Source organism: Oncorhynchus keta, chromosome 26 (assembly GCF_023373465.1).
Source record: "Oncorhynchus keta strain PuntledgeMale-10-30-2019 chromosome 26, Oket_V2, whole genome shotgun sequence".
In the NCBI taxonomy this organism is placed as follows: Eukaryota; Metazoa; Chordata; class Actinopteri; order Salmoniformes; family Salmonidae; genus Oncorhynchus; species Oncorhynchus keta.
Genome location: NC_068446.1, coordinates 37,581,166 through 37,597,105, shown reverse-complemented (window position 1 = coordinate 37,597,105; position 15,940 = coordinate 37,581,166). Strand labels below are relative to the sequence as shown.

The window sequence follows — 15,940 nt, the reverse complement described above, 5'->3', positions numbered from 1 at the left end:
TAACAGGATGTTATGGCTGTCTATCTGTAATTGATGAAATGAGTACTACAATGGTACTGCAACATAAGAGTCTGCCTTCTTCATGTTGCTCATTCAGCGGGTGAAGAACATAGCAGATTAGCTCATAAAATAATGCTCACTTTGCTCAGCGGTTCTTAAAAACTTCACACAAGCAAAACCAACAACTCGGACATGAAATGTGACTGAACCTAGAAGTGGCATCAGGGTCGTGTTCATTAGGTGCCAAACGGAAGACAACCGACTGGAATATGGAAAGACTACCTGGACTTGTCCAATAAGAAAATGCTTATTTTAGCGCTCTGTTGAAAACCCTTTTTAATTTTTTTTTTAAAGTATTTGTTGCGGAGAACTTTTACAGAGACAAACATGGTTTTGACCCGAAATAGTATTAACATGAAACATTTCCAAAGCAGTGTGCTAGTAGCGTCGACTTGGCTGAGACCCCAATCTCTCGCTCTCACCAAGCACCTTGTACATCCCATCTAGCCAGGCAAGAAAGGAGTGAGGGATTAGCAGTGTGTGTTTTTATACACAATCCATTCATTGAAAACAAACATGCAAAAGATAATCCAATGAGGCATTGTGAGCGGTGTTCACTCACATCCCCCCCACAGGACAGACACCGGGCTGTTAGACAGGCCCGTCTTTGTATTCTCTGGTTCATTGTCTGACAGGGGTGAGAGAGAGGATGGGTAAGGCCCATGTGACTCACAGATCATTAATCTAATGTGGTTTGCTTTAGGCCACCCTACTGTTCCGAGTCAGGTCCAGTCTGCTTTACAGCTCCTCCGTCTTAGGTCAGTCTTAAGAGTAAACAGTAAACCACTTTATTGTCCCAGGCTTGTCCAGTTTTGCTGCCTGTAGCAGTCCTAGAATGGTACCTACTTCACTAGCCCAGGTTATTAGTGGTTTCGTAATACTATAGACTTCCACCAGCAGGAGTCTATTGTACTTTCCTCAACCTCTTCACCATTCTTGGTTGGCCCTGGTTAACTAGGTCAAGAGAACCAGCTGACCAAATTAAGTTTAACTTCCTGATTTGAAAGAGGAAGTCAAGGATTTCTCTCTAGTTTAAACTTCCACTGAGGCATTATAGAAATCAACATTTTCAACAAAAGGTTGCAGTTGTTGTCTAGCTAGGACTTCACCAGCTATTTCCGAGGATGCCATTGGTTGTTTCCCTCTCATCCACAACTTTTACCCACGATGTACTTCCTGTTTGTTAAAAGTAAAACCGGGAGAGAGGTGAAGACACAGAGTTCACTTGTATCCATCGTCACTCTGTAGGCCCATCGATACACCACCACACAGGGCGTATGGAAGAGATCAGTATGCAGCATGAGAATTATCATTTAGTCATAACTGCTCTGCCATTTCCTGGTTTCTAAAATTCTAATAGTTAGCCTAATTTCAGTTTATATGTCACAAAATAATCAAGTATAGTGTAGTGAATCATTGTGCCATTTAAACCGCTGTGAAATATGTTTTCCCATAACCAAAAATATTGTATTTTCAGCTGGTGTACAAAACTGAAAGTAAAAATATATTTTTTTAAACTAAAGAATGGGAACAATAGAAATCACACACACAGCACCAATCTACTGCTTCTTAGACTTCCTTTCAATGAGAATGACAGATATATAACTCAAATTTCTATGTGAATGTGGTCGGGTCGCCCAAAAAGTTACATATTGGGAAAGGGATATACTGACCTAGTCAGTTGTACAACTGAAATGTGTCCATTCATCAACTGTGCCCATTGAGCAACTGTCCCCACACACAGAAACAAGCACCATAGCCTGTCGTAACAGGCAAGTCCTAGCTAGTACTCTGCTGTGACGACACAGGCGTTCTGTGCGTACAAAAGTCTTGACTTCGCAATGACTGAACTCTATGGTGCACTTCAGTGCTCTGTTGCAGATGGTGATGTCCCCTGGGCTTACTGCATGCTGGGAAGTCCTCTCGGCTTTCCAATACAAACTGCAGGGGAGCTGGCCTGACTAAATGTTTTTTTTATTTTTTTATCTGAGACATATCCTTTGTTCGAGCAGTTAATGTTGTTTGCTTGACTTTGGTTCTTCAATACAAGGGCCCGGCCCTGGGCTTAGCTACCACAGGTTGTCAAAGAGAGAAATAAAAAATAAATAAAAAACAGGCAGATGTAAATACAATCGTTACCTCCTGAACTAAGCACACTTGTTTAATTTAATACAAGAGCAAACATTACCACAGAAACAAACTCCACCTGCTTTGCAACATTTGATGCCAGCCCTTGTAGTGTTATCAACAACAAGCTTCCTTACACCCAACCTGTTAATCTGGAAGGTAACAAAATAGCACTCTGGCTCGAGTAGGGAGTTAACTGTGCTCGGCTGTGGGCCAGATTACTACGGGTCTGGAAACCGATAAGGGGTGTCTTGGTCTGTAGAAGGTAACACTACACCACTGTGCCATGCTGGTTGAGAGTAGTGCTTTGCCCACCAGCACTCTCACAGTATTACACACTCGGCCTACATGAGAGTGCCTGCTGCCATGGCAACGCTGGGCCGCTCTGGGGCTTGTCAGATGAGTCTGCAGTGGGGCATGGTGGGGAGCTGTATGGGCTTGTCCCCATTTAGGCTATACCAACATTACTGCTGCCTGGCAGCTAGGTTAGCAAACTAGGGCAACACACTGTTAAGGCGAAAGCATGTAGAGATCGACATGAATACACACATCCAGACAACACGTTATGTAACAGTAGTATGTTTAACATACAGACATAGGACAGGCAGCCATAAACGTTCACAGAAAAACAGACAGAGTGAACTGGACATAGTTCAACTAATGGTATACAGTTGGTGACAGACACATTGAAAGGGTTTTGGGTAAATCTGACATGTCACAGATATTTGTTAAATCAAATTTTATTTGTCACGTGCAGAATACAAAAAGTGTAGACTTTACAGTGAAATGCTTACTTACACAATAATAGATGAAAATATAATAGTAACAAAATAAAATAACAATGAGCTGTATACAAGGAGTAACGGTACTGAGTCAGTGTACTGGGGCACGAGGTAGTTGCAGTGATTGATCGAGGTAATATGTAGGTTTGGTTAGGTGATTGATTGATTGAAGTACTAACCTCGTCAACAAAAAAAAAAATAAACGTCTTTTCATGTCAACTGTGGCATCTTTCTTTTGGTGTTTTTCAGAGTAAGTAGAAAGGCCTCTTTAGTGTCCTAAGTTTTAATAACTGTGACCTTAATTGCCTACCGTCTGTAAGCTGTTAGCGTCTTAACAACCATTCCACAGGTGTATGTTCATTGAACAAGCATGGGAAACCGTGTTTAAACCATTTACAAAGAAGATCTGTGAAGTTATTTGGATTTTTACGAATTATCTTTGAAAGAGAGGGTCCTGAAAAAGGGACGTTTTTTTGTTTGTTGTTGAGTGTATGTACATGTAGGTAAAGGTAAGCAGAAAGTCCGGTTTGCCGTTTAACTGTTCAGCAGTTTAATGGCTTTTGGGTAGAAGCTGTTCAGGAGCCTTTTGGTCTTAGACTGCTACCGATTGCCGTGTGGTAGCAGAGAGAACAGACTGACATGGGTGGCCAGAATCTGACAATATTTAGGGCTTTCCTCTGACACCGCCTGGTATAGAGGTTCTGGATGGCAGGGAGCTCTGCCCCAGTGATGTACTGGGCCATACGCACTGCCCTCTAACGCTTTTCCGTCAAATGCCGAGCAGGTGCCATACCAAACAGTGATGCAACCAGTCAAGATCCTCTCAGTGGTTCAGCTGTCAAACTGAGGATCTGAGGGCACATGCCAAATCTTTTCCGTCTCCAGAGGGGGAAGAGGCGTTGTCGAGCCCTCTTCACGACTGTCTTGGTGTGTTTGGACCATAACAGGTCCTTAGTTATGTGGACACTGAGGAACTAACCTTGGCAAGCATGGGCACTGGGACTATGGTGGTCTGCTTGAAACGTGGGTATTACAGACAGGGTCAAGGAGAGGTTGAAAATGTCAGTGAAGGTCAGCACTAGGTGGTCAGCACATGCTCGGAGTATGCGTCCTGGCAATCGGTCTGGCCCGCGGCCATGTGAATGTTACCCTGTTTAAAAGGTTTTACTCACATTGTCTGGAACAGCTGGTGTGCTCATGCAAGGTTCAGTGTGCCTTGCCTCGAAGAGAGCTTAGAGAAGGCATTCAGCTTGTCTGATAGGTTTACATCACTGGGCAGCTTGTGGCTGGGTTTCCCATTGTAGTCTGTGATAGTTTGCAAGCCCTGACACATCTGACGAGCGTCAGAGCCAGTGTAGTAGGATTTGATCTGCGTCCTGTACTGATGCTTTGCCTGTTTAATAGTTTGTCGGAGGGTGTAGCAGGATTTATTTTTATAAGTGTCCAGATTTGTGCCCCGCTCCTTGAAAGCGGCAGCTCTAGCCTTTAGCTCAGCCTGTACTCCATGGCTTCTGGTTAGGATATGTACGTATTGCCACTGTGGGGACGACATCATCCATGTACTTAATGAAGCCGGTGACTTATGTGGTAAACTCCTCAATGCCATGGGATTAGTCATATATTCCAATCTGTGCTAGCGAAACTGTCCTGTAGCTTTGCATCTGCGTTATTTGACCACTTCTATATTGAGCACATCACTGGTACTTCCTGTTTGAGTTTTTGCTTGTAAACAGGAATGGAGTAAGTCAGATTTGTCAAATGGAGGGTGAGATTTGTATGTGTCTCTGCGTGTAGAGGTGGTCTAGAGTTTTTTCCCTAGTTGCACAGGCGACATGCTGGTGGAAATACGTTTAAACGGATTTATGTTTCTCTGCATTAAAATCCCCGTCCACTAGGAGCACCACATCTGGATGAGTATTTTCTTCTCTGATTGTGGCCTTATACAGCTCGTTGACTGCGGTGTTAGTGCCAGCATCGGTTTGTGGTGGTAAATAGACATCAAGAGGTTCATAAAGGTGGTATCCCAAAAGTCCCCCTATTCACTTCATAGTGCACTACTTTGGACCATTATAGTCAATGTACAGTAAACAAAGCAGGTGTCCTGCTTCCTATACCTCCGAAACAGTGGGGGAAATAAACAAATGACGGCGTTTATATTTAAGACAATCATCTCATGCAGAACGGAAATTATGGTCTTTCTGTGGGAAGAATGCAACAGCAGCCAATTGTCCTGTTCCGTCACAGAGAAACACAATGAGACAGGAAGTGGGCTTTCTGGGAACACCACACACACACACACATACAGACAACGCCTTTATTCCTCATTCATTCTCTCATTACGAAATCTCTTTTCTGACTAAACCAGACTAAAAAGGGAAGAGACACGGTAAATAAAAAGTCATTGTGTATATAGAGAAGTTAGAATTGTTTTGTGGCCTCCCTTCAGTTGAGCTCAAACCCACTGACAAATGAGTCAGACAGATGGTTGCTCACTTATAGGAAAATGGAGGCGAATGGTATTTTGCGCCACATGCCTTCGGTCCTGTCCCAAATCTCAGAAATGTTGATTAAAAAGAGACCGATTTAGAGTAGAAAGAGCATCTTTCCTCTCAAAAAGGATAAAAAAGTGGAAGTATAGGAGGTCAAGCCTTCACAAAGAGTGGGCAACCATACCAGACTACCTGGCTACATGCTTTGGGAGCCAAAATGTATGTTTTGGCAGTGCTGGTATGATGTGGGACTTGTTACCTAGCTGTTTTGGCTGGGCTTTGTTAAAACCCTTTAAAATTATTTTATTGTGCTAGAATCTTACCCATTTGTTTTGGCTTGTCACAAGGCCTACGTTTAGACAGTCAGCCCAATTCTAATATTTTTTTCCACTTATTAGCCTTTCAACAAATCACATCAGACCTTTTCACATTAGATATTTTTCAGAGCTGATCTGATTGGTCAAGAGACACAATTAGTGAATTGGGCTGCCTGTCTAAACGCAGCCATTGTGTGGGCAATGGGCATTGCAACCATTACTGATTGCTTGGCTAGTGGTATTTGCTTTAGGGACAAAATTTGAGGTTTCAGTTTCAGAGTTTTTATGATCGTCTTATGCAAGTAGAGTACTAGACATACCTGATTGTTTGGCTTGTGCTGGGAAGCGGATTCTGGGATGGTGAGGGAGTGGCTCCTGGTGACCCCCACCGACAACTGCCGAGGCTGAGAGCAACTTGCGAGATGACCCTTCACCTCAGTTGGTGGACTGCTGCCGCCAGCCCCTCCCTCAGTCTCATCTAGCAGCACGGCGTCCCAGGGGTCCCCGCCGGCTGGCCCTCCCACTACAGTCATGGTGCCGCTCGGTGCCGGTGAGGTGCCCTCATCACCCTCAGCTTTGCACCTGTTGAGCGGGTCCAGGTCCAGCCACTCGAAGCGGCTGACGGCAAGTGGTTCTACGGCAGATGGCGGTGGGTTGGGCGCCAGCGAAACGGCACAGGTCGGTGCAGCATCCAGGTCAGTACTGGCTGACCTGCCGTTCTTCAAGTATTCCGAGGTGCTGTGGATCTTGTGAAAGAGCTTGGCCATCTCCGGGGTGACGGTGGGCTGATGGAACACCATGGCTCCGGGCTGCTGGATAGGAGTGAAGGCCATGAAGGAGGTCTGCGGGCCAGGCAAGCCCATGTAGGGCGGCATGGCTGGAGAAAAGCCATTCTGGAAGGAGCAGGTCTGGGGCTTGGGGAACGGAGCAGAGGGGAACATGGGAGCCTGATGGTGGGTTGGTGTGGACACGCCGGAACCGGAGGGGGTGGAGAGGATGGAAGGCGTCCACTGGCCGTTGGGGAAGGGAGAGGTAGCTTGGCCCCCCGGGTAGGAGGCGCTGAGGTTGAATCCCAGCAGCGAGGAGGGCCGCGAGGCCTTGCCGCTGTTGGCCCCAAAGCTGTCGTCCAGCAGGAGCTTCTCCAGCTCCTCATTGGTCAGCTTGTCAACGTCGATGTCCTGGAACTTGTCCTTCTCCACCTGCTTCTTGGCATCGGGGAAGACTATGAGGTCCTTCTCTGGTCGGCTGCTGGAGGAAGGAGTGGGCCTTGGAGCGGCAGTGGTGTGGGTCGCCGGGAGCGTGTGTCTCTTCTCCCTTTGTAGTTTCGCTAAGGCCTCCGCTTCCATGCGAAGGGCCTCCTCCTTACCCACAACCCCCATGGGCTGGGTCACGTCCAGCTTGAACCCATTACCACTGGATATCTGGGCCATGATGTCAATTTGAGGGTGCCATGTAAGTCGAGTTTGTAGTCAGCACGGGTGACAAATGGGTCAGACGGGAGATTTGTTTATTCAAACACCTGGAAAAGGACGAGAAAAGAGAGCAAAGTCACAATACAGACATCACCAGGAACAGTCTACAACCACGACAGAGGCATCTGTTCTGCATTTAGTGAGCCATTTCCATAGCCAATAGTAAAGTCTGCAAGACAAAAGAAACTAGCCGATCCTAATGCCGTTACATTTTAAATTGCCTAGCTGTAAGGGAACAATGTATTACCAAGATTTATCAGCTATAATCACACGGGACCTTTAACTGTGACTTGTAAAAACAACAGAGCAAGAGGCTTACTGACATCCTGAAGTAATCGAAGTTGTTCAACATGTAGAGACAGCAGAGAGAAAATCCCTGACAGCCCCACATACACAATGATGCACAGTCAGGGTCAAGGTGGAGACCATAAAAGGCCTGTTAAAGTTTACTGCAGCTGACTAGCACAAGGACTGTCACATGGGTTTCACACTATAGTACAATGTGCTTCAAAATAAACCATCTTTCTTACTGATTTCACTGAGTGTAGCTGCAGTACGGATCAATGTCATAAGTGACTGTTATTTGGCTTGTGTGTGTTATTGGAGTGAAGAGTTGAGAATCAGGTCAACACATCTACTGCATGCCCTTTTCATTGAAATTGATTGTCTGTCTCATACAGCAGCAAGCAATAGCCATGTTATCAGAGGCTTACTTCTTCCTGAAAATTGACAACCATGATACATACGGGTAGGTAGTTAAATGAAGATGTCGTATAAAATGTTTCATAGACGGGCTAAATGATAATACCATGATATTACAGTGGCTGTTTTCTGTATTTGTCTTCTGTAACAAATCTCAGCAGTATGGTGCAGAACATTAACAGGCCTGCGTGTTGTGATAAAAACATCTCCCTGGCTGCAACGTGTGCATTCACTGAGTTCCTCAAAACGACACAGCGCTCCTATTCTCCTCACTACCCAGGCCCTCAGTCAGAGTTCTCCCCCCACGCAACACAGCCCTTTCCTGAGCTCCCCTCCCATAGTGGTGAAGGCTAGCTGTGCATGGGATCTCCAGCTAGCCTAGCGCCATTGTACGTGAGGAATTTGGCATGAAAGGCAGCCAGACGGGTCTCTTTCTCTCTGTATCATTTTGTATGCTACGGCCCAAGAGTGTCTTATCAGCTGTACTAATATCAGATCCTGGGCAGAGATTCCAGCGGTGGCAAACCAACGGAGGGAGCAGCACTCAAACATTTGTCTGGCAGCTGTGTGACAGACAGCTCTGCCAGACAGACGTCGACAGAGTTTGATCTGGGTAAAGAAAACAGGAAGTCAGAGTGTTGGTACTGGATGATTTTTTATTTTTTTGACTCAACATCGTGTAGCCTAGAATATGCAGTTTGTTAAGTTTTGCCCTCAGTCTTCCTTTTAAAAAAGTAGCCTATACTTGGAGTAGATGCAGTGGGCTATGGCATCTGTTAATGCTATAGGCTAGGCCAGTGGTTTTCAAACATTTGATAGTTTTGTTGTAGCATTAAAATAGCTCACCCCAATCAAGGGCTTGACAGTTAGTTGACAAGTTGAATCAGGTGTGCTAGCTCTGGAATAGTTCAAATATATGGAACGGCTGAGGGTCCCCGAGGAGAGGTTTGAATTGAAAGGGCTGCAGTAAGGGATCAGGCCTATATACATTTTTCATCTTGTAGCTTTGCAGAAGGACTGCCAATGCCATTCAAAGTAAGGGTCACTGAGGAAGAATGAGCGAATGCAAGACTATATGCAATATAAATGACAGAATGACCGATAATAGGCCGAGCTGAATTATCGGGTCGATAGTCCTTTTTGTCGTCTTTGCCGATAGTAAAAGCTGCTGCTATTGTACCTGCCACTCACCGCCTGTGCCATGAGCACTGCACAATGCCGAGGAGTGTCTGAGACAATCAGCAGCAAGCAACAAGCTAGCCCATCATCCAGTGACCAAAACCAAACTCCTATTGCAAATATTAGTTTAGTTCATTGACAAATAAAGGCTTGTCTCAACATGCCCACCCAGATATGCATGCAATAGCAAGCTAGCTATGTGAACTGTTAGCAAAGATCACAAGAACTGTGTTAGCTAGCTATATTAGCTAGCTAGATAAACATGGAGCTAAGATATCAGATAGGAGCTAATAGCCAACGCAGCTAGCTAACATTAGCCGGTTATCATTTTGAACGTGCACCATTTTCGACAACGAGCCATCTGACTTGTGGTGCAACGTTAGCTATTCACTGGTGTGCTGATCTGACCAACTGCAATCTTATCCAGAAATTGACAGTTGGTAGTCGCATTACATTATTGTTGTGACATGGAACAGTGTTTTAAAAAGGTTTAAATAAAAATGTTAGCAATAGGTTTAGCTTCCTAAGAATCTTCCTGCATGTTTATGCACCAAGAAAGCTGAAGATCGGCGCTCGTGTGTGCGTTCACCCGTCTCAAACTATGGGCAGATTTGAGTCATTCAGACAGAACATGCATCGTCGCTTCATATTCTTCCCTAACCTCACTCTCAGATATTAAGCACATTTATGGCTTGGTAGCAAAAGTCATCGCCATTGAGGGAGTTCTCATAGTAGCAGTAAACTGCAGCAAGTGATATGAGTGATGGAGAGAGATATGAAAAGGAGCAGAGTTACAGCCTAGCTCTATCCAATCGTAGCAGAAGGATCAAGATACAGTGCATTCGGAGAGTATTCAGAACCTTTGACTTTTTTTTTCCAAAATTGATTACATTTTTTTTTTCCCTTCAGCAATCTACACACAAGACCCCATAATGACAAAGCGAGAATAGGTTCAGGAATGTTTGCGAATTTATTTTTAAAAAATATAACGTATTTCATTTAAGTATTCAGACCCCTTGCTATGAGACTCGAAATTGATCTCAGGTGCATCCTGTTTCCATTGGTATTCCTTGAGATGTTTCTACAACTTATGTCGAGGCACAGATCTGGGGAAGGGTATCAAAACATCTCTGCAGCATTGAATGTCCCAAAGAACACGTCGGCCTCCATCATTCTTAAATAGAAGAAGTTTAGAACCAAGATTCTTCTTGGCCGCCCGGCCAAACTGAGCAATCGAGGGAGAAGAGCCTTTGTCAGGGAGGTGACCAAGAACCCGATGGTCACAAGAACCTTCCAGAAGGACAACCATGTTTGCAGCACTCCACCAATCAGGCCATTATGGTAGAGTGGCCAGACAGAAGCCACTCCTTAGTAAAAAGGCACATGACAGCCTGCTTGGAGTTTGTCAAAAAGGTATCCAAAGGACTCAGACCATGAGAAACAAGATTCTCTGGTCTGATGAAACCAAGATTGAACTCTGAATTAAAAAATGTCACATCTGGAGGAAACCTTGCACCATCCCTACAGTGAAGCATGGTGGTGGTACCATCATGCTGTGGGGATGTTTTTCAGCGGCAGGGACAGGGAGACTAGTCAGGACCGAGGGAAAGATGAACGGAGCAAGGTGCAGAGAGATCCTTCATGAAAACCTGCTCCAGAGTGCTCAGGACTTCAGACTGGGGCGAAGGTTCACCTTCCAACAGGACAATGACCCTAAGCACAGAGCCAAGACAACGCAGGACTGGCTTCGGGGTCAAGTCTCTGAATGTCCTGAGTGGCCCAGCCAGAGCCCGGACTTGACCACGATCTAACATCTCTGGATAGAACTGAAAATAGCTGTACAGCAACACTCCCCTTCCAACCTGACAGAGCTTGAGAGGATCTGCAGAAAAGAACGTGAGAAACTCACCAAATACATGTGTGCCAAGCTTGTAGCGTCATACCCAAGAAGACTGCCAAAGGTGCTTAAACAAAGTAATGTTTATTTTTAATACATTTGCAAAAAATTTAACCCCCGTAATGACAAAGCAAAAACAGGTTGTGTGTAGATTGACAAGGGAATAATAAAAATAAAAAGGAATTTTAAAGTAAGGCTGTAACATACAATGTGTAAAAAGGGGACTGAATACTTTCCAAAAACACTGTTCAAACCACCCATTTCTTGACAGATAGCTGAACTAGCCAATTCAGTCATTTCATCCTGGCAGCCAAGTTGTTTAGAGATGAGTCCTAACAGAAACATATATCTATATAGATTGATATCTCCCTCTCTCGCTCTCCAGAGCACAGATGATGGTTTATCTCAGCTCACTGGTCACCATAGCAACACCCACCCGTAGCACGTGCTCCAGCAGGTATATTTCACTGGTCATTCCCAAAGCCAACACTTCCTTTGGCCGCCTTTCCTTCCATTTCTCTGCTGCCAATGACTGGAACGAATTGCAAATATCACTGAAGCTGGAGTCCTATATCTCCCTATAACTTCAAGCATCAGCTGTCTGAGCAGCTTACCAATCACTGTATACAGCCCATCTGTAAATAGTACACCCAACTACCTCATCCCCATATTATTACTTACCCTCTTGCACCCCAGTATCTCCACTTGCACATCATCATCTGCACATCTATCACTCCAGTGTTAATGCTAAATTGTAATTTTCTCACCTCTATGGCCTATTTATTGCCTTACCTCCCTACTCTTCTACATTTGCACACACTGTACATAGAAGAATCTATTGTGTTATTGATGTCATCTACAAAATAACTTCCAATACTCTACTCAGCAAACTGAATGCAGTTTGTCACAGTGCCATCCGTTTTGTTACTAAAGCACCTTATACCCACCACTGCGACCTGTATGCTCTAGTCAGCTGGCCCTCGCTACATATTCGTTGTCAGACCCACTGGCTCCAGGTCATCTACAAGTCCATGCTAGGTAAAGCTCCACCTTATCTCAGTTCACTGGTCACGATGGCAACACCCACCCGTAGCACGCGCTCCAGCAGCTGTATCTCACTGATCATCCCTAAAGCCAACACCTCATTTGGCCGCCTTTCGTTCCAGTTCTCTGCTGCCTGTGACTGGAACGAATTGCAAAAAACGCTGAAGTTGGAGACTTATCTCCCTCACCAACTTCAAACATCTGCTATCTGAGCAGCTAACCGATCGCTGCAGCTGTACATTGTCTATCGGTAAATAGCCCACCCAATTTACCTACCTCATCCCCATACTGTTTATATTTACTTTTCTGCTCTTTTGCACAACAGTATCTCTACCTGTACATGACCATCTGATCATTTATCACTCCAGTGTTAATCTGAAAAATTGTAATTATTCACCTACCTCATGCCTTTTGCACACAATGTATATAGACTCTTTTTTTTCCTACAGAGTCATTGACATGTTAATTGTTTACTCCATGTGTAACTCAGTGTTGTCTGTTCACACTGCTATGCTTTATCTTGGCCAGGTCGCAGTTGTAAATGAGAACTTGTTCTCAACTAGCCTACCTGGTTAAATAAAGGTGGGGGGAAAAAAACACTAAATAAGCATCCATGAGCACAAGTCATGACATTACGTTGAAAGCATCTGCATTGAATAGATGTTCTTTTATATTCTCAAACTAACAGCAGTGCCTACAGTATATGACGTCCTTCCACACAGGAGTGAAATGCTGGAGTGATGTTTCTATGGAAATGTTGTTGATTAGTAGGCTAATGGAAGTCCAATGGAAGGCAAACAGGTTGTTTATCATCTGTGGCACCATAGACTCCACTGATCAGACAAAACAAGCTCAATAACTCAATGCATGCACACAATGCCATTTTAATTTACCCCGTTTATCAAGAGATTTGCCATTCATATAACAATTATTACCATTATGTTGTTTGTTTTTACCAATCTAAGTACAATTAATTGTTCGATATTAAAATTGATGCTGTAATGCATAAATGGCTGTCTGGAAAATTGTCATCAACATTTTCTAATTCAATGATAAGCCCCCTAAAAAATACACATCGGACATTCTCTAATATAAATGGATGGACATGAATCGCAAAAAAAATTACGTTTATAACAGGATGTACCCAAATGTCTTTTACATTTAGCCTCCACATTAGGCTACTATGTGGGGCTGCAGGAAGGCAGGCTAAACCTACAGAACAAAAGTTCCTGACCGGAGATGGGCATCATGTTTTAGAAGCACTTAAAAGGGAAAGGGTGAAATTAAAATTCAAAAGCAGTTGGAGAATAGGCTCAAAGTAAAACATATCTGTGTAAACGATGTTGGGCTAAATTCCCTAATGACGTATTAAAGTAAAACGTGTTAAAAAGACAAACGATACTCGAAGCTACCTACTACTAGGGAAATGTCTGTTTGACTAGAATCATTTATGAAGGATGGAGGGGTCACGACACCAAATTACATTCTGAGTTTGGAACTTCCAGAAATCATTTGTTCACTCGATTGAGTAGAATAGCCTCTTTTGCATTTAAAATTGCCTAATAAAAATGTAAGCTAACAATCTACTGGGCAGCAGATCAAAGTACAAAACAACATCTTTAAGAAAGGAATGAGTAACCAGGTCAGTTTGTACAGTGATGGCTGGGCTAAATCTAAAATGCTGAGCTTCCTGCTGCTTTGGGTCCAACAGAGAGCTGGTGCAACAAGAAAGAAACACATTGACATGACTTTAGAGTCCACGCTTAAAAGTAGAGTCTCAATACCCTATACACAACTACAATGTCACATAATTATTGACATAGATGAGATTTGAGAGGTAAAAGTATGCAACAAAGTGGCAATAGCCTAACTCAAAATGTCAGTTCATAACCTCAGTACATGTGCACTTCAATGCTCATGGTTCCCACATGCAAACTCTGCCACAAACAACGTTTCCATCCACAGTTACTCAAATAAAGTCATACTGTATAAATAAATATCACAACTGTGATGGAAACCGGTAGTTTCGCTACAATTTTATAAATGCAGACAATTTATTCATTCGACCCGGTGGGAACTTTGTGTCTTACAGTTTATTACACAAGAAATGGTGGTGGAAATGCCTTTATGCGCAAATATTAATATAGTATCCACCATATGACTTGAGAAAACAAGCTGTTTACTAGGCTACAGATTAAATAAGTTACGAAGACCTTCACTGGGTGGTGAAAGTGCACAGTGATCTTGATGCTCTTTTCCAATAAATATCGAGGGTCTTATTCTGGTGACATGATCGATGCTTGACTGCCGTTAGACAAATAAAAATATGAATTGCTCTTATCCATAATCTCCTCATGTGGACTAGCCTACCCACACTGTATCTGCAAGCTATTGGCTCGAGAGCAAGTGTCAGAGTAGGCATATTTGCTATTCAACACAACAGTTTGTGACAAAACTATCGGTAGAGTTGAAGATGCGATGGAAACACATTGAACATTAGATTTGTATTCGGTACATGAAGACTTAAGTGAAAAAGTACAGTGGGTGTACTGTCATCATGCACTGATTTTTATCCACAACAAGTCTGTTGCGTGGAAACACCACTGGTGGGAAAATGTGCATATTTTCTTTATGCAGATATTTTAAATAGTCGCATGAAAATCTGTCACCAATTGGATGGAAAACTAGCTAGACACAGATCCTGCCTTTCCTTCTGGGAAACATTTCTGATGACTGGGCAAATAGTTATTGGACAATCAAAGGAGCACCTGCTTCTCCAGTCTTTCTGTAGTAACATTACCAACTGTTCTACTGTAACTAGGCCAAGTTTAACAAAACCATAATGATCATCTTTAACACCAAGATACTTGCTATGCAGTTGAACAACGACTTTAATTTTAAAATCCTCCTGCTCCTTATAGGACACATCACTGCACTCTATACTCCTCTGTAAACTGGTCATCTCTGTATACCTGTCGCAAGACCCACTGGTTGATGCTTATTTATAAAACCCTCTTAGACCTCACTCCCCCCTATATGAGATACCTACAGCAGCCCTCACCCTCCACATACAACACCCATTCTGCCAGTCACGTTCTGTTAAAAGGTCCCCAAAGCACACACATGCCTGGGTCACATCTTTTCGGTTCACTGCAGCTAGCAACTGGAACCAGCTGCAAACAAACTCAAACTGGACAGTCTTCATTCAAAGACTCAATCATGGACACGCTTACTGACAGTTGTGGCTGCTTTGTGTGATATATTGTTGTCTCTACCTTCTTGCCCTTCGTGCTGTTGTCTGTGCCGCTACCATGTCTTTCTGCCATGTTGCTGTCATGCTGTGTTGTCATGTGTTGCTGTCATAGATCTCTTTATTTATTTTTATTTCACCTTTATTTAACCAGGTAAGCTAGTTTAAACCAAGTTCTCAATTACAACTGAACTGGCCAAAATAAAGCAGTGCGACACAAACAGAGTTACACATGGAATAAAAGCGTACAGTTAATAACACAATTGGAAAAACAGAAAGTCTATATACAGTGTGTGCAAATGGCGTGCGGTGGTTAGGCAATAAATTGGCCATAGTAGCAAAGAAATTACAATTTCGCAAATGAACACTGGAGTGACAGATGAGCAGATGATGATGTGCAAGTAGAAATACTGGTGTGCAAAAGAGCAGAAAAGTAAATAAAAACAACATGGGGGATGAGGTAGGTAGATTGGATGTGCTATGTACAGCTGCAGCGATCAGTTAGATGTTTAAAGTTGCTGTAGTGTTGTATGTGTTATCTCGTCGTGATGTGTGTTTTGTCCTATATTTACACACAAATATATATATCCCAGCAGGAGGCCTTTTGACTTTTGTAGGCCG

At 43.6% G+C, this 15,940-nt stretch overlaps 1 protein-coding gene across 1 annotated transcript in view; it reads right to left on the bottom strand.

The window, feature by feature from the left end:
- The window catches only part of LOC118358788 (phosphatidylinositol 4-phosphate 3-kinase C2 domain-containing subunit alpha-like), a 106,485-nt gene that overhangs the window by 89,848 nt on the left and 697 nt on the right, over window positions 1-15,940 (bottom strand). Inside the window, exon 2 of the mRNA XM_052480700.1 lies at window positions 6,096-7,294. Within this exon, the coding sequence (XP_052336660.1) occupies window positions 6,096-7,205 (1,110 nt within the window). The 5' untranslated portion in view covers window positions 7,206-7,294. The remainder of the gene's footprint in view (window positions 1-6,095; window positions 7,295-15,940) is intronic.